Source organism: Zalophus californianus, chromosome 11 (genome assembly GCF_009762305.2).
Source record: "Zalophus californianus isolate mZalCal1 chromosome 11, mZalCal1.pri.v2, whole genome shotgun sequence".
NCBI lineage: Eukaryota > Metazoa > Chordata > Mammalia > Carnivora > Otariidae > Zalophus > Zalophus californianus.
This window is the reverse complement of record NC_045605.1, coordinates 56,564,327-56,591,532: the sequence shown is the minus strand read 5'-3', so window position 1 is coordinate 56,591,532 and position 27,206 is coordinate 56,564,327. Positions and strand designations below refer to the sequence as shown.

The window sequence follows — 27,206 nt, the reverse complement described above, 5'->3', positions numbered from 1 at the left end:
GTTTTCTCATTTTACTGCCCCTTTAATGCTGTGAAAATTTCCACCTATTGACGCATTCACGGTCTGTCCCCACTGCTAGAATGGAAGCCCCACCAGAGTAGGGACCATGTCTTGTTCACCCCTGTATGTCCTGCACCTGGATTCAGCATCATACACACAGAAGACACTAACATATCTGCTGATTAAGTGAAGCAGCTGTGCTAAAGGGTGCAGGGGCTGTGAGAGTACAGAGGGAAGCCATGACTGCCATGGGGAGAGAAGGAAGGCGCCCAGGAAGAGGGGACATATGGGCTGCCTTGAAGGGTGAATTAGTATTTTTTTTTAAAAATTAGAATAATGATTTAAATATCAGCGGGTACTACCTTTGCATTTTGCTTCTAACATCATGTTTATGCCAAATGCTGTGTTGGTCACTTGATATATATAATTTTATCCAAACCTCTTTGCAGCTTGGCTAGGTGGAATTATCCCTGTGTTAGTGGTGGGATGACCGAGGCCGAGGGAGGTTAAACAACCTGCCCGAGGCCCCACAGCACGGCCAGGGGGGGTTGAGCTGAAATTGCTTCTGGGACTTTGGCTAGTTCTCCCTCCATGCCACCCGGGAAGGGCAGGAGAAGAACTAGCCAGATTCTCAAGGTGCATAGCCCTCTTCCAGCCTATAAATGTCATCCCACTTTTTCCCCACAATAGCCCAGTTAGGTGGGAAGTCACCCTAATCCTACAAGTGCAGCTCAGAGATGGGCAGAGACTAGACAAGCACTCAGGACTCCTGGACCCAGAGTTCCGGCTGCAACGGCTCCCTCACCAGCTGGGAGCTCGCAGTGAAAGAAACCAGGCCTGGGTGCGGGGCCACCCCCAATGACACAAAGGGGGCCCTGAGGCCACTGGCTGCCGTTCGGGCACATGCCGGGAGGTGGTGAGAGGTCTGTGCTCCCGCCTCACAGTGAAGGGTGGAGTCGCTGGTGTGGAGGGTGGCAGGGCCGATGGCAGAGGGGGACAGGTCAAGGGTGGGCTGGGGCTGGACACCAGGTCAGTGTCTCCAGTGGCCCATCCAGGTCCTGTGTGGAGCTTTCCGACGGAGGCCACTGGAGGGAGGTCCTGTAATTCCCACCACGCTGCTTGTTAAAGTTGCCGAGAGAGGACTCTGCTGAACTGTGGGGATCCTGGATGTAGGGCAAGTGTGGGGAGATGGGGAGCGCTGACTATGTGCCTGGCCCTGCTGTGGATGATCTCATTAATTCCGCAGAGTTTCCCTAAGGGATAGTTACTGCTGTCCCACGTTACGGACGAGAAAACTAGCTCAGGGAGGTGAAGTAGCCGGCCCAAGGCCACCCAGCAGGTCAACGACAGGGCCTGGCCTCTGTGGAAACCCAAATCTCCTGGCTGCGGAGGAGTAGGTCACGGACAGGAGGCACGAGTGCCGCACTTGACAGTCACCAGTGGGATTCCATGCGATCCTAACCCCAGCCCTGCAAGCACAGAGCTCATTATCCTGCACCCGTGGAAGAGGAAATGGACGCCAGCTGAGACCTGCTTGAGAGCAGGCCCTGGTCTGCCGGGGTCCTGCCGCATCCTAGACCCAGCGCAATGCCTGGTGCGGAGGAAGTGCCTAAGAGATGCTCACTCGAAGTGTTCCGGTGGGTGCTCGGTGCTTGGCGGCCGAGGCATCGGAGCCTCACAGACCTGACCTGCGGCCCTGCCTCCTGGCTTTTCCCTGGCACGATGGCCTCGGGATTCCGAGAGGGTGAAGGCAGGAGCTAACGCCCTGGGGCCCGGCATCATGTCACCTCCATCACATTCTGTCAGTCAAAGCAAGTCGTGGGCATGCCCAGATCCCAGGGGTGAGGAATAGACTCCATCTCTTGATGGCAGGAGCAGCAAAATAGCATGGGCGTGTTTTCAATCTACCCGCCAGGGGCAGGCACTTCTCCTCATGCCCCAGTCCCCTTGTCTCCAGTCCCGCAAGGGGAGTTCGATGCTCACCGGCCTCAGGGGACTAGTTCTGGAGTCAAGTCTAGAAGGAGGAAGCGTGCACAGCCAAAGCATCGCAAGACTTTGCTAATTTCCATCAGCACAAAATCTGAAAAACGTAAGTGGGAATGTTTTCTGTGGGTGCTGGTCCCTGGAGGGAGAAACATCATTTCATTGGCCTGAATTAATTAATTAATTAATTTTAAAGATTTTATTTATTTATTTGACACAGAGCAAGAGAGAGAGCACAAGCAGGGGGAACCACAGGCAGAGGCAGAGGGAGAAGCAGGCTCCCCACTGAGCAGGGAGCCCGATGCAGGGCTCAGTCCCAGGACCCCGGGATCATGACCTGAGCTGAAGGCAGATGCTCAACCACTGAACCACCCAGGCATCCCCTGAATTTATGTATAATACAGGATACGTTTACCTGAGATCCTAGATGCAGTGTGCCAGTTGGAGCAGCGAAGGGTGGTTTTCACTGTTGGCTTAGCTGGCTGACTGAACCCTGGATTCAATCGGGAACTGTGCTTCATTGATGTTGAAATGCCAGGAATTTCTTGCTTTAAATAGAGGAAGGAACCCAAAGACTAAGGGAGGGAGGAAGGTTGAGGTGGGTTTACCCCGTGTGACCCACTCACATAGCCCCTAGCCACGTTTCACACTCCTGACTTCCTCTTACAGAGCCTGTAGGAAACTTCCTTCAGCAAGACACTGGGAACTACGTTAGTGAGGGGAGTGTCTTTGAAACATGATGTGCTACTTGTTCTCTGCAGGCTAGGGATGCTGGCAAGACATGCTGCCACGGAAACGGGCTCCATAATTTCAGTGGAAATGCTGGGGCCCCAGGAGAGGCGAGCACACACAGCAGCACTTGGCCTTCTGGAACATCAGACATCAGGCAGTGATCAGAAGGGTCTAACTCACAGATATCTTCAGCAGAGGTTAATTGTTCCAAGGCCAAACAGGACGAAAGGGACCAAACAGGCAGCCTCTAAGTCCTCCTTCATCTGTATAACGGAAGCAACAAAACAATAAACAAACAGACCCTTCCAGGTTGGGCTACGGAAGCCCGACTTGAGCCATTATGAGAGAGAGCCTCAGTTCTTCCCCGACCCAAAGCCCCTTGAATGGAAGAGGGGCCAGTATGCTTGAGAGTGAACCCTTCAATGACACCCAGACACATACTGTAAATCTTTCCTGGGCCATTTGCCAGAGAACTGTGCTCTGTGAAGGGAAAACACACAGACTTTTCAGGGATTAGCAGACCTTGAGTCTATGTAATGCTAATTTCTGAGGACACAGAGCACCACTGTGTAGGGGCTCAAGTGGATCAGGTGGTCATTGGAGTTTGGACCCAAATCCAGGCACGCTGCACCCAGTCAGACTCTGGACTCGTCCTGGAATTATTTTCTTAGTTTCAGGGTGAACAACTGAAATTTATAGGCGGAATTCACACATGACTCTCCAGGCCTACGGAATAAGGGTCATTCTCGTAGAAAGGGACAAGTGGAAACCCCTGGAACGTCCCCTTCTTACAAACAAGTAGACTGAAACAATAGTTCAACTCCGGGAGAATCACAGAAATTCATGCCGCCATCAAAGACTTGAAAGTGGCAGGGGTGGCGTCTGTCACGTGTCCCTTCACTCGCCGGTGTGGCCTGTGCAGAAGGCGCGGGGCTCAGAGAGTGACAGGGAGCTAGCCGAGGCTTACTCAGATGATGATTCCAGTTGCAGTTGCTATTCCAGGTGTGTAGGTTTTGTTTGTTTGTTTTGGTGGAAGCAAATGTACATATTTTTTGTCGCTTGATGTGAAACTATGTATCTGAAACTAATTTTTTTCTCTTCCTCTATAGAGAACACCAGAAGCAGTTTTCTTTCTCTTGGCAGAGATAGCAGCACACATTTCTCATCTTGTCTTGAAACTCGTTGAGTTGCTGGTTCTCTGCTATGATTTAATCTTTGTGGATTTCGATTATCCTCCCAAATTACAGGACAGCATACTTGTCTGCTACATCGATTACAGAGTGTTCCTAGGATTTGGAGAGTGGAAAGTATCAGGTACTTTAGATGCATGGATAAGGTACAGATGTGCTGAGAATGGGAGATAAATCCCATAAGAACATAGAGGCCTGCCACCTGAGTGAAGTTTCTGGGTGTTCAGTGGTCAGGATTACTGGTATTAGGATTCTCCGTAGAAACAGAATCAATAGAAGATACAGGTATATGTGGTATGGATATAGATATAAAGCGATTTATTATAAGGAATTGGCTCACACAATTATGGAGGCTGAGAAGACCTAAGATCTGCAGTTGGCAAGCTGGAGATCCAGGAGAGTCAATGATATGGTTCCAGTCCAAGTTCGAAGGCCTGAGAAGCAAGTGAGCTGACGGTGTAAGTTCTAGTCCGAAGGCAGGAGAAGACCAATGTCCCAGCTCGAAGACAATCAGGCAGAGAGCAAATTCTCCCTTACTCAGCCTTTTGTTCTATTCCGGCCTTCAACAGATTAGATGAGGCCCACCCACATTGGGGAGGCAGTCTGCTTTGCTCAGTCTACAGAGTCAATTGTTAATCTCATCCCTCACAGACACACTCAGAATAATGTGTGACCAAGTATCCTGGCATCCTATGGCCCAGTCAAGTCAACACATAAAATTAACATCACATCCTGCAAAGGGAAAGAACTTGCTGTGCTTTCGTCCCCTTAGTCGTAGTAAGAAAGTACACTTGCTGGGCTTCTGTGTATGTGGGAGTCGATCTATATCACGTTTCGGTGTGCCATCTGATGCATTTACTGAGTAGCCTGTAAGCTGCCCGCTTTGAGAGGGGCCCGGAGCAGGAGAAGGCTTCCGGGTGATCCAGGCGGAAGGGCAGGCAGCTCTTCCAATAGCTTCAATGACCCCAAAGGGATTCAGGTGTCTGCAGCGGATGAGGGCGACAGAAGAACCACAGTGAAGCAGCCAGGATTTAGGAGCAAATTCAGGCTCTCTTTGGTGAGCAATTTTTTTCCTTTTGAGGAAGAGCTCTTGGCTTGTTGCTGAGCCTAGCTGAGAATGGTCCCTGTGTGGGAGGCACCAGCAACTATAAAGTATTTAATGACTGTCACCCGTAATCATCGCTTTTCTCAGAATACTTGGGGTGTATGTGCTCAGTGATCGCTACCTGGGATGTCAGTGAGTCAGGCATCAGGGTGAAAACACACTCTGTTTCTCTCTTTCCTCCTCCCTCATTTCCTAGAATCAGCCTCCTGTTTCTTCCGCTCCAGAGATTCTGCAATTGCCAAGTTCACCGGTGATCTCTTTACGGCTAGTGCAATGGGTACTTTAAAAAAAAAAAAATTATTTTGGAAATAGGGAAAATGTCAAGCATACACTAAAGTTGAGAACATAGTATAATGAACTTCATCACAAAACTTCAACATGTATTGACATCCTACCCATATTGTTCAGTGGACACTTCTTAATCCACATGGGAGGGAAGCACTCCTGCTCTCGGAGCCTCTTCCTCCTGCTGCTTTCCCCAAGGCAACATTCTTTTCTAGTTTTCTCACCTGTCTGCTGCTCAGCGGCAGGCGCCCCTCAGGGGCGCCTTCCTCTCCTGTCCCTTAAATGCTGGCGGTTCCCAAGGCTCTATCTTAGATCCTCCACCTCTCACTTTCCACACTCTGCCTGGGTAAACACACCCTCTCTCATGGCCTCACATACCTTCCCAGGGCTGGTGAGACCCAAATTTCAATGAGGTCCCCATCTCTGCCTTCATTCCAGACCCCTGTCCAAGGCTGAGACCACTATATCCAGAAGTCTCCTAGCCACCCCTCCCTGGCTGTCCCACAGGTGTCTCCCACTCCCATGTACCGAACTGAGTCCATCCTCCTGCCCCAACCTGCTGTTTCCTGGATATCCACTCTACACATTGGGTGTGTAAGAAAAAATGGAAGGTTTGGAATAAGCAAAGAAATCACTGCTATAATAAAAAAATGGACAATAACAAGTGTTGACAAGAATGTGGAGAAGTTGGAACCCTCATACATTGCTGGTGGGAGTGTGAGATGCCCCCCAAGAATCAGGTCTAAGCCCACTGAGGATGTTATAGTGGCCTGCTTGAGGAAAAGGGATTAAAGTGTAGGTTCTTTGGGGGCATCTGGGAGGCTCAGTTGAAGCGTCTGCCTTTGGCTCGGGTCATGGTCTCAGGGTCCTGGGATCGATCCCTGCATCAGGCTCCCTGCTCAGGGGGGAGCCTGCTTCTCCCTCTCCCTCTGCCCCTCCCCACCCCCGTGTGTGTGTACACACATACACTCTCTCTCTCTCTCTCTCAAATAAATAAATAAAATCTGAAAAAAAAAAGTGTAGGTGCTTTGATGGATGAGGAGGTAGAGTGGACTGACTTCGGAAGGGGGTGGGTGTGTGTAGAAAAGGCAGGGAGCTGGGGAGCTGAGGGATGGGCTACAGGGGTGCCCAGAGAAATGACATAAACATCCCTCAATCTGGGCAGGCTTTGGGAGCTCCCAGCCAAGCATGGTCTAGGGGTCTGGGGCCACGAGTGCCTGCCTGGTGGAGCTGCCGTGGTAGCCTGTGTGTCTTCCCCTCAGGATGGCCTGAGCCTCCTGGGTCCGTGACTGGCCACAGGGACAGGGGTAGGCTCCTGGTAAATGACAAAGAGTAGAGTTCCTGCCAACCCTGGCAGTGAGAGCAGGGGACTCCAGCTAGATTTCATGTGATTTATCAGAATAAAGAAATGCACATTTCTCGTGCCCTCGGTGCCATGATGTAATTCACATATAGAATTACAAATCGTGATAATTGCGAGGTATAAAGGGGATGGCCATAGAGAAAGAGGGCACATTCCCTATTTACTTAGCAGGTAGAGTGGACATGTTTTAGTGTTGGATTGGAAGTGGGGGTTGGAAATTAGTGCAAAAAAAACCAAAACAAAACTAAACCCCAAAGCAAAACCAAACCCCGAAGATTTCCAGGTTTCTGAGAACTGGGTCACTCAGGGTCCATTCCCCTTCCCTTTTCTCTAGATGACCCGTCCTGGCCGGGACAAAGACTACCGATAGTACTGCCCCAGTACCACCAGGCCCCTGTCGCCTACTGTGGATCCACATGCACTGTGGCCTCATCCCCCCCCCGCGGCGTAAGGTGACTCCGCTTGGCGGGCAGCCGGCAGGTGTTAAGGGAGGGGATCACTTCGTGGCGGGAGTAAAATCGCAGCCTGTCCCCACATCAGCCACCAGGGGCTCTGGAGAGGCCTCGGCCCAGCTCCTAGAGGGCCTCCAAGACCGGCCTTGAGGTGGTGCCCCCCCGCAAGGCGGGGTCGCGCCTACGAGCCCCAGGTTTCCTTCTCCCACCCCCAGCAGGTCCCCCTCTCCCAGGGCCCCGAGGCTTGGCTGCAGGGGACGTGAGGATGGCTGCTGCCTGGGGCCAGGGCTCACGGATTTCCCGCCCCAGGGTGAGGTGGGATCCCGGGCTGGAACGTTCCAGCCAGGTTCTCGGGCCCTTGGGCTAGTCTGGGCCTCTTCGGACCCGAGTCTCAGATCCGGGCTCCGATGCAGGCCGACCTGGGTTTGGCCCTGCGCTGGAACGGGAGCCTCCCTTGCAGAGAGCCCCCCAACCCGCCCCACCCCTCCTGGCCTCAGCGGGCGCCCCAGACCCTTCGGGGGTGCACGGTGTCGGTGCCCGCAGAGTGGCGGGCAGTGGGGTCCCTCCTCTGGATTCGCGGTGCGCAGTGCGGCGGCGGGAGGGGAAGGACCGATGGAGGTGCCAGGTGCTGGGGAGAGGCCGGGAAATGGCTGCAGCTGGGAAGGACCAGGCTGGGAATGAAGTCTGCTTCTGAGGAGGGCCAGAGTCCAGTTCATTTCCTGCCTTTTCAGGCCCCAGCCCTGGCCGGGAGACCTTGGCCCTCACCTCCTTCCCTGGGCCCTCTTCCCATGCAGTGGAGAGCTGGCCGGTGGGGCCTAGGCCGGCAGCTCAGCCCTGGGCCAGGGGATTTCAGTCGTCGGGGAGGGCTTTACAAGTGAGGAAATTGAGGTGGTTGGTGCTGGGCTGGAGCCCAGGTCGGCCTGCTCCCCAGCTGAAGCTGCTAAACCCAGCAGCGGCCACGGCCGGGTCCTCATGTGCACTCTCTCTCAGCCCTGGACTCGGGGCATCACAGGCCTGGCAGCAAAGGCCCCTGGTTTCTTCTTACAGCTTTGGGCCAGCCTTGCCAGCTTCCTTTGTACATTTCTCGTCCTACCTCTTAAAAGCCTCCAGAGCTTTGGACTGGGCCCGCTTCTCTTCCGTTGTGACCCTGTCACTGGGAGAGCTTAACCTCCCCCAAGTGGGGCTCATTCTTCCTTCAGAACTGGAGCCCTGGTAGCCTGTGGCGTCCTGGACGTCTGCCCCTGGATGTTCCGTGTCTCTGAGGGGGCCCCGTCATTGGCCTGGCCCGTGGGGGTGTGTGAATTATGGGACTGGGTGTGTGGATCAGAGGGCGGACGGAAAGGAGGAAGGTTTCCATGCACAACACTTCTTTCACCTCAGTGTGGCCTTTCTGGTCCGCAGGGAGGGCCCCGACTCTGAGAACTCGTATGGCAGCAAGCTCTGTGTTGGGCCAGGAAGAATCCTGTGTGTGTGTGTGTGTGTGTGTGTGTGTGTGTGTGTGTGTGTGTGTGTGTGTGTGTGTGTGTGTGTGTGTGTGTACAGAGGTTTCTGGGAGCAGAAAACCCTGGTGCTGTTGGGAGAGGGCCGAGGAGGCCGGCCTGGGGCCAGTTGCTCAAAAAATTGACTATTTGGAAGTCATCAGTACTTCCTGTGATGGTTTCTCTGTTAACAACCCAGCTGAGCTACTTTAAAAAGAGACCTTTAAAAGGGTTTAGTGTCCATAATGGATCTTAAAGGCCCTAAGGGGGTTGGAGTGCTCCTTGGGAGTTGGCTTTGGTGGGGGCAACAGGTGGAGCTCCCCCGACGCCCCCAGGCCCCTGAGGACTCTGAGGTTATGGTGGCCCATACAGTGGTGTCTTCAGAGGACCCATCTCTGACCAAGTGGAGCTTCGGTCCTGGTGGTACCCCAGTGTTCTTCCCCAGCCTGCCTCCTTCTCTCAGGTCCTCAGATTCTGGGAACTGGTCACTTCTGCCTGGTCCCAGTTTTTTGCCACACCCCTTGGTCAGCTGTCATGCGTATCTGGTTTCTTTCATTCAAGGACTCCCGGAAAGGGCTTACCCCAGCCCTTGTACCCACACCCCATGATACCCCAGGCTGTCTGTACTCCATGGCCACTTTCTCTGAGAAGCCTTCCTGGCTGCCCCCACCAAGTATTCTCTCTTCACTATCCTCTCAAAACCACGCCTCTAGCTGTGTCCTCGGGCCTCATCCCACACCACCTTTTATTCTCATGAGACTGAGACGTCTTTCCCACTGTGACTTCAATGCCCAACACTGAGTGAGACAAAGTGGGTGCTAAGGAAAAGTCTGTTGTGGGTATAAATGAATGAGGAACCTCAGGATTGTTTTAGAAGCCTTGGCTGGGCTGTCCTGGATATTGAATGGGGATTAGCAGATGTTAGGTTCTACCTTCACGAGTGTCCTGGACTCTCTGATCAGAGGCCTGGTTTTCTCAAGAAGCATGACCTCTGGGGGCGCCTGGGTGGCTCAGTCGGTTAAGTGTCTGCCTTTGGCTCAGGTCATGATCCCGGGGTCCTGGAATCGAGCCCCACGTTGGGCTTCCCGCTCAGTGGGGAGTCTGCTTCTCCCTCTCCCTCTGCCCCTGCTCATGCTCTCTCTCTCTCAAATAAAGAAATAAAATCTTAAAAAAAAAACAACAATAAAAAAAGGAGCATGACCTCTAGATAAGGTCTGAGCCCTTGGCTAACAACTGTCACCCAGAATCACCCTGTGCCAGCTGGCTCCCTGTTCCTCTTTCCTCTTTGGGCTTCTACTCTGACCAATACAGGGCTCAGTCTGCTGCGGTCTGGTATCTGTTCCTCGGCTTTCATGGGACCTGACCTGTGAAATGATAGAAAATATCGGTCTCTGTCCCTGGTTCCCCGGCACAGAGCTCCTAAAACTCTTGGAACTTCCTAGGTGATAAGACTGTCTTTTGTTGTAATGAGGCAACCCTTGGTAGTCTCCTGGATAGCTTCAGGTTGGATGCTGGACACTAGAAAGACCAAACCATGAAACTTTCAGCCCCACCCCTATCCTCTGGGAAGGGGAGAGGGGCTGGATATTGAGTTGATAATGGATCATGCCTACATGATGAAGCCTCCATAAAACCCCCCGAAGTACAGGGTTTGAAGAGCTTCTGGGTTGCTGGAGGTACTGAGAGGGTGGCATGCCTGGTGAGGGCATAGAAGCTTCATGCTCCTTCCCCCATGCCATACCCCACACATCTCTTCCATCTGGATGTTCATCGGTATTCTTTATCCTTTAATCATAAACCAGTAAACCTAAGTAAGTGTTACCCTGAGTTCTATGAGACATTCTAGTAAATTACTGAACCCAGGTAGGGGGTTGTGGAAATCCCAGTTTATAGCCCACAGTCGGAAGTATAAGTAACAACCTGGGACTTGCCATTGGCATCTGAAATGTGGGCGTGGGGCTAGTATTGTGCAACTGAGCCCTAAACACCTGTGGGGCCTGGCACTATCTCTGGGTAGATAGTGTCAGAAGTGAGTTGAATGATAGGACCGCCAGCTGGTGTCGGATAATTGTTCCATGTGTGGTGTCAGAAGTGAAGTGCTGTGAGAGTGTGAGAGTGAAGGAGAAACACAGGTTCGTCCTGCCCCACATCCTCATTACGGGGTCCCGTCCCCAATCTCCTAGCCTCTCCCACCCCCTCCCATCTTATGCTGTCTGCTCACAGGAGCTGGGGATTTCTCAGACTTGTCTGGCCCAGATGGATGAATGCGGAGTCCTGCGTGCCCAATTTTAAATGTGCACGGTGTACGGGAGCGCACGCACGCATGCGCGCGCGCGCACGCACACACACACACACACACACACACACACACACACACACACACACACACACACTCAAGTAGGACCAGAGAGAAACACTGCTGAGCCAGAGGGACCAGTTTTATTAGATTCCAGCAAGACTATACAGTATGTGTTTCATGCAGATTAAATATGTGTCTTCGCCGCCCCTGGGAGGGAGAACTTCCATGGTCAGCTCCTTCCTTGGCATGTCAAGGGGTGAGTGTCAAGGGGAACTCTCAGTATATTCTGCATGGGGGACAGTTGGGATCATGACTGGGGGTAGAGGCGAGACAGTGGGAAGCTGGGGGCCCCTGGGACCTTGAGTCTTCAGAGGCTCGGGGACCACAGGACCTTGGTCTTTTGCTGGTGGTGACACCAGAAGGTCTTGATCTTTCAGAGGCACTGGAATTATAGGAACTTGATTCTTCACAGGCTCAGGGACCACAGGATCTTGATTCTTTGGAGGCTCTGGGACCACGGGGCCTTGATCCTTGACTACTGCTGGGACCACAGGACCTTGATTCTTTACATGTGCTGCAACCACAGAATAGTGATCTTTCGGAAGCTCTGGGACCACTCCACCTTGATCCTTGACTGGCTCCAGAACTGCTAAACCTTGATTCTTTACAGGCTCAGAGAGCACAGGACCTTCCTTCTTTACAGGTGCTATGACTGCAGCGCTGTGATCCTTCAGAAGCTCTGAAACCATAGGACCTTGATCCTTGACAGGTGCCAGGACCATGGGACCTTTGTCCACAGGCTCAGGGACCACGGGGCTTTGATCCTTGACAGGTGCCGGGACCATGGGACCTTTGTCCACAGGCTCAGGGACCACGGGGCTTTGATCCTTGACAAGTGCCGGGACCATGGGACCTTTGTCCACAGGCTCAGGGACCACGGGGCTTTGATCCTGGACAGGTGCCAGGACCATGGCACCTTTGTCCACAGGCTCAGGGACCACGGGGCTTTGATCCTGGACAGGTGCCAGGACCATGGCACCTTTGTCCACAGGCTCAGGGACCATAGGGCTTTGATCCTTGGCAGGTGCCAGGACCATGGGACCTTGATCCACAGGCTCAGGGACCACGGGGCTTTGATCCTTGACAGGTGCCAGGACCATGGGACCTTGCTCCTTCGGAGGCTCTGGTACCATGGAACCTTGATCCTTAGCTGTTGCTGGAACCATAGGACTTTGATTCTTTGGAGGCATGGGGACCAAGGAACCTTGGTCCTTTACTGGTGCGGAGATCACAGAACCTTCATTCTTTAAAGGCTCAGGGGCCACGTGATCTTGATCCTTAACTGGTGTGGGGACCATGGGACCTGGGTCCTTCAGAGGCCCTGAGACCTCAGGAGCTTGACCCTTCAGAGGCTCTGGGGCCATGGGGCCTTGATCCTTTGGATGCTCTTGGATCACAGGACCTTGATCTTTCGGAGGCCCTGGGCCCACGGGACTTTGATCCTTGTCTGGTTCTGTGGCTATAGGACCTCGATTCTTACGTGAATCACTGGCGAGTTCAACCTGGCTCCTGCAGAGGAGAGAGAGGTAGTCAGTGTGAGGGCCCGAGCTCAGGCCAAGGAGTGGGCAGAGCACAGATTGCCTGATAAGTCTTGGCCTAGTGGAGCCTGGGCAGGGCAGCTCTGGCTGGAGAGCTGAGAGGAGAATCTGATTTCCATGTTCTTAGTGCAGAATGTGGGCTGGGGTGAGGGGCGGGCTCAGGAATCAGTCATTCAGTGTGCTTGCCAATTGATTATAACCTGCGCGTGGCACAGAGGGTGGAACCCGGGTGACAAGGTGGTACCGGCGCAGGACTCAGAGTCTTCCTGCGGGTATCACAGCAGCCTGTCCACCCCACACTCCACCCAGGCTGCTCCTCCAGCCTCTGTGGTAGCTGGGACCCTTCTGCAAGCCTGTCCCAGCTGTCTGCTCAGATGGCCCCCCACGCCTGCGCCCTGGCCCCCTTCTCGGGCCTTCCAAGGCTCCTTCCCCTCCCCACGTCCCTTGTTAAGGGCTGACTGTGGAGAGGGACAAGAAAGAGGGCAGGGGAATGTCCCTCCGACCGCTGTTCCTGCAAGGGGAAAAGTGTTTTATCATGAACATTGTTTAGAATCACCTACACAAGGTGACAATAAAAAGCAGACTGGCTTTCCATTGGTTTTATCACTGCATTTAAATTCTCTGTCTACAATGCGCCACATTGTTGCCCGTGCCACTGCCATTGCCCCCATCTTGGGCAGGTGACTGGCTGAGGCTCCCCATTCTGGCAGTGAAGAGACTCTGCTCCCCTCACTCTGTCCCCGCTTCTGGCTCCCCCTACTGTCGCTGGGCCTTTGCCCTCACTCCAAGGCCCTGGGGTTGATTTCCCTGCAGCCGAGCCCAAGCCTCTCACCAGGATTCACTGAGGACCCCCGCCTCACCCCTTGGCCCGTCCACATGGTGGAGAGCAGGCGACATCGCTGACACCAAGGGCAAACCTTGCCACACTCAGAGCCCGCCAGGCTAGTTTAGAATGCACACTCGTTCCTTGCAGGCCAGGCTGAAATTTGCTACCCAAGAGCAGCCACTCAGCCGGTGTCTGAGACCCTCGCACACTTCCAGCACATTCCACCTTCCAAATCACTTCTCAGAGCTCATTTCAGCAACCCAGCAACCCCATGAAGCTGCATGGATGTTATTACCCTTACTTGTCAGATGAAGAAACTGAGGTCCCGAGATAGCAAGTGATGTGGAAAGTGAGGGACCTGCATGGACTCTAGAGTCTGGGTCTTTCCACTCCTGGGGCCTGTGCTCTGTCCCCTGTAGTGCCCGGCACACAGTCGCTGCTCAGTACACCGTAGCTGTTATTACTCTTTTATACTTTGTGGCCAATCAAGTCTTTATGCTTAAAACCACTTTGGCATTTTAACAGTTCCTATTAGCTGGGCACCTGGGTGGCTCAGTCATTAAGCGTCTGCCTTTGGCTCAGGTTATGATCCCAGTGTCCTGGGATCGAGCCCCGCATCGGGCTCCCTGCTCCACGGGAAGCCTGCTTCTCCCTCTCCCACTCCCCCTGCTTGTGTTCCCTCTCTCGCTGCCTCTCTCTCTCTCTGTCAAATAAATAAAATCTTTAACAAAACAAAAAAAACCCAGTTCCTATTAGCTTTTAGGACTGTCTTTCTTACCTGCTTATTAAAGTTGGTCCAATAAGACCCCTACTTGCTCACACTTTCATAGCTCCCTATGATTTCCTCTCTCTGGGCCTCAAGTTTGTCATCTATTTCATTGGATATAATGATATTTACTCAGGAATGTATGATTAGAGATCATTAGCACCTTGTCCCAGGATATTACTATGTAATATTACCATTATTTTTCTATTGACTTAGAAGTAAAGTTACACATATTTGGACTATTTTTATTCTGACATGTCATCCCGATCCAGAAGCTTCTTACTGTATTTAGCATCTTGAGCTACCTGGGGACCTGCATCTCTCAGCAGAGGACACATTGGCATAGGCAATGTGTCCTCGGTCCTCTCTGTCAGTCCCTCTGCATGGCTCTGAGCATCACAGTGGACAGACAGGGGCCAGGTTGCCTCCCTGGCTCAGCATGACACAGAGCCAGATGGACACAGCTGGCTGCCATCAGTGGGACCTTAGTGTTGGCAGAGCCAGGCAAGGCCTCGAGAAGTACGCAGAATCCAAGGATGGCATTAAAATGTCTAATACTTGGTGGCTGGCCGAAGAGGAAATAAAAACTGCCCGGTTCAGAATAGAATCAAGCAGGAATTCGAATAGATGAATCCTATCAGGTAGTGAACATCCTGAAGGGGTGACAGAGCTGAGGTAGGAAACACAAAAGGGGGCAGAGCTTAACTTGATCTTGGGGGCTTGCCCTGCAAGACCTTCCTCACTGGCAGGACATGGACTCGGCGTCCCTGGCTGGCATGGAGATGAAACGGGAGAGCCCCACAGCGTGGGTAAAGTGCACTTCCCTGTATGTCTGAGGCCTTAGCTCCCATGCCTTGCCCTATATTTCCGTTGAATGAGCCTCTCAACCACCTGTCAGCTAACTAACCCCAAATTTGCTTGGATGAACAACCCTAGATCGCTTTCGCTAGTGAACCTGTTTCCTTAGTAAGTGTCCTTCCTTACTCATGGGAAGGTTTAGAATGAAGATTGGAAATGATAAAATCAAGTCTACAATATTACCCTTTTTTGGTATTAAGTTAAGGAAATGTCTGTGTAGATTTATTTTGAAAATATTTGTGATGTTTAAAATAATTTGGCGTATTAGGATATCTAACAGATGAGCTTTGTGATTCCAATATAAAATGTGTAATGGAATAATTAATTTAGTTTTGCGATTTAAGTTGAAAGATATAGGACAATTTTATAAATTTTGAAAACAACGATGGAACTTTTATGATAACCCAATAATTATATTTTAAGCTTAGTTTATTTTAAATTACTTATAATTTAATTTAAATTATTTAGGCGAACTGAATTAATTAGGTTATAAAATCCTCCTTACAAGAGATTGTTGAACTTTACTAGATTTTTAAGGTGTTACTTTTATAAATTAAGCATTCATTTTTATTTTTATTTATTTATTTATTTATTTTTAAAGATTTTATTTATTTATTTGACAGAGAGACACAGCGAGAGCAGGAACACAAGCAGGGGGAGTGGGAGAGGGAGAAGCAGGCTTCCCGCTGAGCAGGGAGCCCGATGTGGGGCTCGATCCCAGGACCCTGGGATCATGACCTCAGCCGAAGGCAGACGCTTAACGACTGAGTCATCCAGGCGCCCTAAGCATTCATTTTTAAAACCAAAGCAGCTTTGGGGCGCCTCGCTACCTCAGTCGGTGGAGTGTGCGACTCTTGATCTCAGGGTTGTGAGTTCGAGCCCCACACTGGGTGTAGAGATTACTTAAAATAAAATCTTTAAAAAAAAAAAAATTAAAAAACAATAAAACCAAAACAGCCTCAGCTGGTATTCCTATGAACAGAAGCACCCTCGAGGGCAACATAAAACTCACGGTGACCCTGACTGGCCATCACTTCGTTCCACGGTGCCCTGCCAGTGTCCCCATCTGTAAAAACGCCCCACTGTTCCCAGTAAGGCTGGCAGAAGCCAGACGCACAGTGCCTTCTGTGTGAGTCAGACAAAGCCGAGCCCTCCGGGTGGAAGCCGGTTGGCAAGTGGAGATGGGCTGACTTCAGCCCCGCTCAGCCCACGGGCCAGCTGTCCTTGAGCATGGCCTAACCTGCACAACCACATCTGCAGCCCCGAGCCAGCTGCAGATCTTCTCCGGACAGCACATGCCACAGGAGCCTCTCCCTCCCAGCCTGTGTACCCTCTCATAAACTGGAATAACCCGTTGAGTTCATGTTGGCTTCTGTGCTGCGTATCGCCTGCAAGATCGTGGGCAATTACTCAACTACGATAGACCTGTTATAAAATGGGGAGAACAATACAAAATTCAGGAACCGTAACAACAGAGGATCAGATGATCCTGTTGGGCAGGGATGTGAAATCACAATTCTTGACATTTGTAGAGTGCATCACACGGTGAAGTCCATTCCCATTAAGTTCAGTGACGGCTTCTCACAGATGCTCACATACTCCTTACTGCAGCCCATGGGCCCTCACGGCAGCCCCGGACGAAGGCAGGGAGAGGGGCGGCGAGCGCTGCACACTCACCCTCCGTGCACTGCTGTCTGGCCAGCCTGTGCTGTTTTGTGCACCCCCAGTGCTTTGTTGCTTTGTTCCTGCTGCCTGCACTGCACCCTTTCACCCGCTTCGCCCTGTCTGTCCTTGGCGGATCCGCTTGCTCAGACCCCATCTCCTCACAAGGTCCTGGTGACATCTCCCCGAATGAGCTTTCCCTCGCTGTACCACTTTACAGTCTCTCCCACGTTCACACGTGCCCCCATTAATGTCAGTCTCCCCCCTTCCCCCAGCTCCCCTTCTACCGTGAGTTCATCCTCCCGGCCTGCAGCCCCAGGGCCCAGCACAGTGCCAGCAACAAAGAAGATCAAATGGAAAGATTTACAAATTATTGTTGCTGAGACCTGCTTTATCATCATCTATCCCATGGCCCCAGCTAGAACCCCAGAGTCATTCCTGATGTCTCCCTCTTCCTTAAAACCTTCACCCAATCCATCAGGAACCACCTGTCCCAGCTCCTAACGTTTCTCTCTTCAGTATTCCCACGACCTTCCCTCCCTCCCTGCCCACCCTGTGCCACCATCTCTGTGGACCATTGTCACAGCCCCCTAACTGGTAGCCTTATCTCCTCCTCCAATCCATTCTTCAAACAGAAATCAGAATGACCTTTCCAAAATGGCTTCTTACATTCAGCATAAAGAGTAAAGCCTGTCACATGGCCCCACCTAGCTGACAAGCCTGCTCCCACTGCCTTCCCGGCTCTATGTCCCCTCCAGCCTCCCAGGACTTTGCTCTGTTCCTCAGTATGCCCTGCTCCTTTCCATTTCTGGCTTTGCATGTGCTGTTGTCTCCTCCCGGAACATTCTCTTGCTCCCTCTTGCCCTGGTTAATGTGTACTCATCTCCCATCTCTCAGCTCACTGGAGCACTTTCCCAGGGAAGCCTTCCCTGATCCCACCCAGGTCGCCTGCTGCAGGCTCTCCTAGTCCTTGGCCCTCCACCACCCCTTAACACAGCTCAGGACTCGCATTCTTCTGGATTAATGTTTCCCCTACTGGATTGAAGCATTCAGAGGGCAGGACCAGGCTGCCTTTGCATATCACTGTATCGTCTGTACCTAAAACAAAGGAAAGGACCCAACTAAATACTTGTCGAATGAACAGATGAGAGCCTTTCTGTGCCAGGCTCTGTCCTGTTTGCAAAATTTAATGTTCCAAGGTTACATGAGACATCCTAAGTCTTAGGAACTTAATTTTCTGCCCTTCGTCCTGTTACCATGGAGACAGGCAATGCCTCCTGGATACACATGCACTGGCTCTGGATCTATGCTTTATCAGAGTCTGGAAGCAGGATCATGGAGCCCTGCCCAAGATTATCTGGAAAAAGGGCCTCCCTCCCTCCTGCTGGTTCCTGCTCTTGCACACAATTCTAATTCCATCATCCACCCATGTAGTTGTTTTCCTTTTTTTTCCTCCCTGGACTGTCTCCTGATGCACCATCAAAGCAGCCCAGAGCTGGGGCAGTGCTCATGTAGGAGGGCCCTGTCCATGAACCCCCTGCCTCCACAGCTTGGGAAAGCCCTGGGGAAGAAAGAAACTCCCATTTCCTGAGCAGGAACCATGTGTCAGGCTTGGGGCCAGGTGCTTTAACATAGATCATTTCTTGGAATGTAAAGAGCAGCCTGCTGGGGGAAAGAAAGTGCACGGGCCGGGCTAGGGGCCACAAGAGCTGGGTTTGAATGCAGACCTTTCTAGCCCATGGGATCTCATCATGGGCATTCCAGTCTCTATATCTCAGCATCCATAATCTATACAATGGGGATTACAGTGCTCGCCTTTTAGGGAGGATTAGTATATGTGAACACGCGCGGCATCATCCCTGGAATATGGGTGACGTTTAGTAGATGTTAGTTCCAAAGAGGGACTGAGTGATCTAGTCCAACTGTGTTACTCTGCAGATAGAAAGTGGCCCAAAGTGGGCAAGTGACTCTCCCATAGCCACACAGCCAATGGATAGCAGGTCCGGGACTAAAACAGAGGCCTCTCAACATCGTAGTGGATGGGGTGGGAGGGGATGGAGCAAACTCACTGGAAGGAAAGACGCACAGGAGGGGCTGAGCCGGGGCCCAGGCCGACTGCACCTCAGGGGCTCTGGCAGAAGGTTGGGGAGACAGTGGATGGGGCAATTTGATGGCTTTGCTCTCCTCCTGTCTGCCCGCATGGGCCTCATGCAGGAGCTTTTCCCGGACATAAACAAAGCTTCCAAGGAAGCTTGTATAGGAAATGCAGCCACTAGAGGGGGAGTACCAAGAAACCATCTCTGAAAGGCTCATTATTCTTACGAAGAATCTGCAGGAGACAAGGCATTCTCAAAACAAGAGCTCCCGCTCCTGCCTCTCTCCCCGACAGACTCCAGGTAGCCTCTGTTTTAGCAAGGACCATGGTGTTCGGTGGTGACCTGCCTCTCCTGCTGTGGCCCATGGGCTGTTTTGTTCATCTTCGCATCACCAGTATCTGGGGTCGGACTCATAGTAGCACCTGCAGAGATTTGTGTAACAAATCGCTGGTGTGTAGCTTTTTCCCTTTATTCTATTTTTTTCTCTTTTATCCATTCACTGGACAAAGTTGGCTGAGGCACCCCACTCTGGGCTCGGCCCTGTGCTGGGGGCACAAGAGTGAATGATACCGGGGCCCGTAAGGAGCCCCCCTCTGCGGAGCCAGGGACAGACCCGTAAGCACACGGTGCACACCGTAAAGCCAGCACCCCACCCGCCCCGGCCCGAAGCCTTCACCGGCCTGTGGCTTTCCAACCAGAGAGGCCCAAAGGTCCCTTCGCTGGGGAAGTCCTCCCTTGCTGCTCTATGAAAGCGCAACTCCTCACGAGCCAAATCAAAGGTGTCCAGGGCTGGAAGGACAGACCCGAGTCCTCAACTGCCCGTCTCCCTGCCATCTGGCCCCTCTACTGCCCACCCCTTGGGGGCCTAGTATTTAGACCCCGAGCAGAACCCTGCTTCTGTGGGCTCCACTCCCTCCCGTTCCTGCCCCGGGCCGCGTCCCCTTCCGAGGAGGCCATGCTGCCTGCTCCCGGACGGCCTTTCGGCTATCTGGAGGGAGAAGCAGCTGTGTCCTTCTTTCTGGGGTCTCTGGGCAGTAGACACCTGACAACTGCTCAGATGTTTGGTTTCCACATCTAGGTGGGCTCCTCATCCCTTGGAAAGCATGACCCCCGGAGCTGACAGTGATATTGCAGGTGTGGCCTCCAAGCAGGACACAGCGCCTCTGCCCTGGGGTCCGTAGCTCCGTCCCCAGAGCTCTGGGCTGCGTCAGCTTCCTCTCAGCCACGTCAGCGCTGCTGCCTGGCACCCCTCCCCAGCTGAGCCCCTCGCCTCCTCAGCAAGCAGAGATTCAGTTCCAGAGCCACCTCCTCAGGGAAGCCCTCCACCTCCAGGGGCCAGTCCTCCTTCTCCGGTGTTCGCACAGAGCCCTCCCTGCTCACAGCAGCCCAACTGCTCTGTAGCTCTCTCTCCAGACTGGGGGATGGGAGGGGGAGGCGGTCCGCTTCACCTCTCCCTCCCTCCCTCCCTCTCTCCTCCCCTCTCCTTTTCTTCCCTCCTTCCTTCCATGAACATTTAATAAATGCCTACTATGTGCCGAGTCACTGAATTGAGTGGAGAAGCATAGACTCTGGCATGGGGTGGGCACAGGGTAGGAGTGAGAAGTTGTAAATGTAACTCACACAAGATCAAATTCTAGCAGCCACGGTTACCTGACACACAAATCCCGTCCTATTTTTAACTGTGTTCGCACCTTTTTGTCCTTTTCTTGATGGTTTTCTAGCAGGGTTTGACATACAATGTGGCACATTGTATTCTCACAGCAGCCCTGTGGGCCAGGCAGGGGGGAGGTGGGCCGGGGTGTCACCCGCACCCCCCATGTTCCAGCTGTGGGTGGAAATAAGGCTCAGAAAGGGGAAGTGAGTTGCGCAAGGTCACAGAGTGAATTTGTGGCGATGTCAAGACTTTAACCAAGGAGCACAGACTTCAGTCAAGCTCTTTCCTCTCTACAACAATATCCTTGAGGGATGGGACTTCAGCTAGAGAGATTCCAAATTCCACCGCAGAGCTCTGGCTTGAGATGACCCTGACCTGTTCTGCCACCATGGTGCAGGAGGCTGGAGCTGCTGACCTCTGCAGGTCCCCAGCTCTAAGCTCCCGATTGCATCTCCTGAGAGACTTGCCTCTCTGGGGGCCAGGCCCCCAGCAACCAGTCCCCCTTCACCTTGGCCCTTCCTGCATCCACTACACGACGACTCTCCCAGGCTTACCACCTGGTGTTCGGCAGACCCTGTAAAGAAGATAGTCCCAGACAGTCGGAGAGCATCCTGGTCTGAGAGCGCCCATCTACGCCCATACCTGTAAGCCCTGCACAGCTGCCCATCAGTCTACCAGCCTAGAGCCCCCCAGAGTCCACCCGGATGTGGCCCGTCAGTCAGCACAGGGGGAACAGCTAGGAAAAATACTGCCACCACAAGGCTTCATTCTGGGTGCGGGCGGGGGGCTGCCGGGCGGAAGGTAAGGGGGGAAGCAACAGTGCGGATCAAACAGCATCTGGGACCTTCATATGACTCGTGTCCCATAGAGGATGAGAGTACCTAGGGTCCTTGAAGGATCTGGAGCAGGGACAGGACAAGACAAAGAGGCCGTTATTTTAGGAGGAGGCACATCTTCACAACCAAAATCCAAGAGACGGCCCCACATCTGGACAAAGAGTGGGTTTTAAGTAACCCAAACTTGGCTTTGAATCCTGGCCCACCCCTTACAAGCTGTGTGACTTTGCCGTTTAATCACTAAGTCTTGATTTCTTTATCTGTAAAGACCTCCAAACTCTCTAGCCTTATGTGAGGATTCAGTGAGGACGAGGGCGTGAGGGCCGGATCAACGTCCTTCCCCTTCCCCGAGGCTGTGCCAACTCTGCATTCTACCAGCACAGAACCACAGACCCGGGCCAGATTCCCGGTTCAGATTCCCGGTTCAGACTCCCTGCCAACGACTCCAGGCTCCCTGCAGCAGGTGCGTTCTTGTGAAGCACAGGGAGATGGTCGCCCGGGGCGCTCGATGACTAGGTGTTTTGCCCTGTGTTGTTGCTGTTTCCCTTTTTGCTGTTAAAATAGCTTTTCTAGATACAACCTGCTAAGAAAAAAAACCTAAATAGACTCCCCATTGTATAATAAGAATTTCAAAACGCATCCTTGGTTGTTTTAACGCCAAGAAGGCAAAGGTAGAGACAGCACGGACCGTCTCAATGGGCTGCCAAGAAGCTGATAATCCTGCTAATGACCCTTCTTAAAATGGAAAGTGCTGAACTAAGGCAACCAGACAACACAGGCTCAGTTCTGGTCTAGCTCTGTGCTCCCGGGACCTTGCAAATCAATTTCTGTCCTTTCTTCCCACTCCATCTAAAGCAAAGGATGGGATCTTGAGCCATTAATCAAAATTGGTTTCATGTGTCCAGAGGGGCTCAATTAGAACGAATGTGTAATTGCGGAAATGGAATCCGAACCCGGTGATTACAGGGTGTGCCCAAAGAGGAGGGGCCGGGGACGCGCTGGGGGAGGGAGGGCAGCAAGACCCAGCACTAGGTGGACTCTATCTCAGGCTGTTGTGTGACAGAGGGAGTGGTTTTACCACATGTGGCTCCAGCCACCACACCGTTGGGACCCAGGGTGGTCAGCGGGGGTCAAGAAAACCACCCGTGAAATTAACTGTTGACCAAACCATCCGTGAAATGAACGATTGCCAACTTCGCAGTTGACAGTGGGCTTCCACATGCACCCTCATTGGCTCCTCATAACAGACAGTCCTGCAGATCAGAAGCAGGTATCACCAGCTATGAGAACTCTTACCACCTGCTGTCCTAAACGCTGGAATCAAAAGATTCAAATAATACTGTGTCCCTTGCTGACCGAACTCCTACTTTCTGCATCTGGGAACCAAACAGATTTGGGGAGGGACGGATACCCGCATTACTGTTGTCTCTTTGGGGCTTAAAGAGACTAAGAGACTCAGCCACGGTCACACAGCTAGTAAAGAGGAGGTCTTGGACTGAAAACCAGGCCTGTCGGCTCTAATTCCGTCCTTCCTCCTGAAGAGACCTCCCCATGGGGATGCCTCTCTGCCATCATGAAGTTAGGCGATCTGCATTGGGCAGGGGGCGGGATTAGCTGGCCTCTTAAGATTACCCTGTAACCAAGAGTCTATGATTTTTCGAAGTCAGGTCTGCTTAGAGAAAAGTGGCTACGTAAAGAACAGGGGCGGGCTGGCCATTGTAAAACCAGCCATCGACTGCTCTGTGATCTGTGCTGTGACCTCTCTTGAAACCACCCCTTTCAGGTGAGCAGAGACAATTATTAGGCAGAATAAAGCCTTGCGGTGGCGCCGTGGTGAATATGGAGGCAGATGGTGAATATCATCATTCGTTCACTCACTCATTATTCATTCAACAAACAATTGAGAAGACATTCTCTGAGGGAGGCATTGGGCCAGCAGCTAGGGCTACAAAGGTGAACAGAAGGAGCCGGTCCTCGCCCCTGGGGGAGCACGGTCTAGTGGGGGGACACGCACACAAGCATGTGGCACAGTATAATGTGGTGAGTTCTGTGATGAAGACACACACAGGGAGCATCTTACCCAGCCTGGGAGGTGCGGGAAAGGCTTCCTGGAGCTGTCCCCTGAGCGGAGTCTCGAAGGATGAGTTAGCCAGGTGGAGAAGCAGGAGAAGGGCAATCGGAGCAGGTGGGGCGGCGTGGGGAAAGGCATGGAGGTGAGAAGCAGCATGGTGCACTGAGGGGACGATAAGCTTCTGTGGGCCACAAGGAGTCCACGGATGGTTGAAGGCAGGGGATGACATGGTCAGATTTGCATGTTCTAAAGATCTCTCTGGCAGCTTAAACCAGCAGCAGTGGCAGGAATTTATTTACCTCAGCATCTGAGGCTCCCTTGGCCCCGGATAAGACGTCTGGGTTGATAATGTCAAGTTAACAAGCAGTTGGGGACCATTTATATGAGGACAAGGGACAGAGAGTTCAGCTCAGTTCTACTGTTTGAAGTAAAAAGCACAAAATGGTGGTCTCTGATCCAGTGCCTCAGGAAATGGACACCAGTTTTATCTTGGTATCTCCAGTACCAAATACATTTCTTATGAATGAAAAATTTGTTGGATCATTCTGTGTTCAATAACCATGCATTTTAGTTACCCAGGCAGTTAATTTAGTACCCAAAGGAGAAAACCTGTATATTTGGCTGAGACAGTTGGTCAATTCAGTCGGGGTGTTTGAGCCAGTTGTGTGGGGAGACCGGATCAAATTCTTAATTCCCCCTATTTGTATCTGGGTCCCATGATTTAAAGAAGATCCTAGGTAAGCCTGCTGGAGGGCCTGCAGTGGCCTGACCAGACGATGGCACTGTGAGGTGTGGGTGTAGTTTTAGTTAAGAGTACAGCTTGTCTGAAGCCTGACTCACCTCAGGCCAGCCCCGGCCTCCCTCGGGTGAGGGCGGGAAGCAGTGCAGGCTGCGGAGCAGAAGACCCAGGCTCAATGCAGGCTTCCCTTCTCTCTGACCTTCCCTTCTCTGTCTTTTATACTTGGGGCACACACCTGCTTCACATGAGGAGAACTCAATAGAATGGCACAGAAAGAAACGCTTTGTGGGCAGTCAATAAATGTACATTGTTAAAATATTCCTTAGGTCCGTGGACTCAAGGTGAATCCATAGCTAGAATTCTTTAAAAGCCTTTTTCTCAAAAAAAAAAACCCACAAAAAACAAAAAAAACAAAAACCTTCTTCTCAGAGTGTCTGCCCCAATCAAACTCAAGTATTGTCTGAGATTACCTAAAGCGAACTATCAGAAAGATCGTGAACACGGACCTTCCAAGCACTGAGAAAGGAAGGGGGAGGGCCTGAAATGACCCGTATTTAGTGTCCGCTGTGTGTCATTTCACCCTCGGTCCTCTCCTCCTCGGAGCATCTGTGCAGCAGGTGGCAGGGTGATGGAGGAGGTTGGGCTATGTGCCTGCCTCTGTAAGAGGCGAGTCTAAGAAAGGTTTCGTTCCATTCCTTTGAGACCGCACCTCTCCTGTCAGTGGGCTCGGGGGGGGGGGGGGCTGGGATGGGGCCCCGCCTTAACTGCAGACGGTCCACAGGCTACCTGCTGGAAGAAACTTTTATACCTGTGGTCTTGAAAACGTAAACTGCTTTAAGACATCTTAGCGGTAAAAGGACCTTGAAACCACGATGACACGTTAAAGGGGTTTATAGCCTTTGTGAAGTGGGACTTAACACTTCCCAAATCTAGGAGAAGCAGGTTATAAATTTTTCAACCCTAGTGGGAAAAAAACCCAAACAAACAGATAAGAACACACAAACTGTAAGGAAGAATGACAATATGCTTATAGCTAATTTAGCAATAATGACCTATTTTAAAACTAGAGGTCTGCTTTTAATTTTGTGAGCTGTTTGAGGAGGCAACACAAGTAATGAGCTATAGATTTGCCTCCTGGGCTTGGGGCAGCATCAGGGAGCATGGAGAGGCCGCGGCCCTGGGTGAGGCCTGAGCGCTGGTCACACCAAGCTAGCAAGGCTCTCTTTCCACGTTCCTGCCTGCTCCGTTCCCGGGTCCGTGCCGCCGCTCTGACTCTGAGTACATCTCACTTTCTCTCAGCTTATCATCAGTGTGTTTTTCTGTGGTCTTCTCCCCTCTCTGTCTCTACTTCTACCTCTTTGTTTTTCTCCTGTCTTTCTTTTTACTTCTCTCAGTCCCTGGTTTTGACCAAAACAATTTTTAACTGATCACAAAAGAGCTGAATAATAGGCCCTTGTGTATGTTGTATTTATTAAACAGAATTTTGTGTTCTCTGCCTTATACAAAAGCAGGCAGGTGGGTGGAATGTTTTCTGTTCATCTGGAAAACAAATATATGGTGGGTTTTCATATATACGACCCTTGATTGATTCCCACCATGGCTTCTCCCCAAAACCCAGAAATTGGGGACCAGAAGTAGAATAAAAGTCCCAGCCTAGAGCTCCTAGCCTAAAGCAAGAGAGGACCTGTGGTTGTCGCCCGATATGTAGGTAAGGGCAAAAAGCATGATGGCAGGGAGCATGCAAAGGTCAGGGGAGGGGGTGAAATCTGGGTGTATGGAATGGAGGTCCCAGTTAGTAACCGCCCACTCACATGGCACCACTTTCCATGACGGTCTCTGCCACTTTCCAGCCCTTGCCTCGACCCTCCCTGAGTGAACTGCTCCCCCAGGACCTGAGCTCACCTGGTGTTGGACCCCTCCACACCTTTGCTCTTGCAGGTCCTTCTGTCTGGCACGCCTTGGCCACCCCAGACTCTGTTCACCTGGTCATCACCTGCTCATCCATTGAAGTTCTCCCTGATCCATGGAACCAGCTAGAACAGGCTCCTCCTTCATGCCCCACAGTGACCAGAGGTGGGGTCTCAGTCATCCTGGTTCCCTAGTGCCCGGCACAGTGCCTGGCACATAATAGGTATTCAATCAACACATGTTAGTAAAAGGAAGAGGGATCCCATACTAAAAGTATATTATCTTTTGTCTCCCACTTTAGCAGAAGGCTATCCAAGCGGTTAAACCTGGCCCTAGCTCTGAGGTTCCCTCCCAGGTCTGCTCTCCTGCCTGTAGGCCTGCCCCACATGGCCTGCACACCCACAACCCACCCACTCTCCAAGGTTCCCTCCCCGATGCAGCCTTCTGACTCCCCACTCCTGTAGGAAGAAACCTGTCCTTCATATGAGCAACCAGCTACCTGGTCTGTTGTTACCTTACTTGGACCGCTCTTATGGCTGTTTCCGCTCCCCCGTGTTAGGCACGCACAAGACTTTCCCCCTAACCCACACAGCGAGCCAGCCCACAGAGGGTAGAACCTTCACAATGACCGGATTAAATGAGTTAGTGAAGGCATCTCTACCATCTCTTGGGAGGAGAAAAAGCCAGAACCACCAGTCCTGCAGGATGACGGAAAGGGGGGTGGAGAATCAGGACCCAGCCTCCCGGCGCGGCAACGCGGTGCTGGGCGCAGGCGGTCACTCATCCCCAGCAACATGGGATCAAAACGTTACACTACCTTGTTGGCCAGTGGGTCTCTTGGTCCATCTTCGCCTTTCCCAACACTTAGCTCTGACTGCTTGCAATTAGTATCTGAGAGGCAATCTAAAAGAGTCAAGCTGCATTAGGGAGAACCCCAGAAAAACTGCAGGGCACAGCTCATCTCGTGGAGAGTGGCTCAAATGGCAAAGGTTGATTCCTTCACCTACTCAGCTGGGCCTTACCAAGGAAATAAGATCAAGAAAGTGGTGTTCGTCTTTAGCATTTATTTATACTTGGAAAAAAAAAAAAACTGTTTGTTTGTTTCTGAGCAAGCACAGACCACAAGCACGTCACAATCAATTGGCTATACATGAATATTTTTTGTCATTTTCTTACTAACAGCAGGAATGAAATAGCACCAAGAGAGGTGTGCGCTACACATTACATAGACAATCTGTGGTATGCAACAAAACCCAGGCCACAAAATCGTAATTAGACACTTCCTGTCTGCCTTGGAGAGGCAAA

The 27,206-nt window shown here is 51.9% G+C and overlaps 1 protein-coding gene across 1 annotated transcript in view; it reads right to left on the bottom strand.

Moving 5' to 3' along the window:
* Positions 1 to 11,014: 11,014 nt before the first annotated feature.
* MAP6 (microtubule associated protein 6) overlaps positions 11,015 to 27,206 on the bottom strand; it is a 71,933-nt gene continuing 55,741 nt past the window's right edge. Inside the window, exon 4 of the mRNA XM_027581217.2 lies at positions 11,015 to 12,456. Coding sequence (XP_027437018.1) covers positions 11,151 to 12,456 — 1,306 coding nt within the window. The 3' untranslated portion in view covers positions 11,015 to 11,150. The remainder of the gene's footprint in view (positions 12,457 to 27,206) is intronic.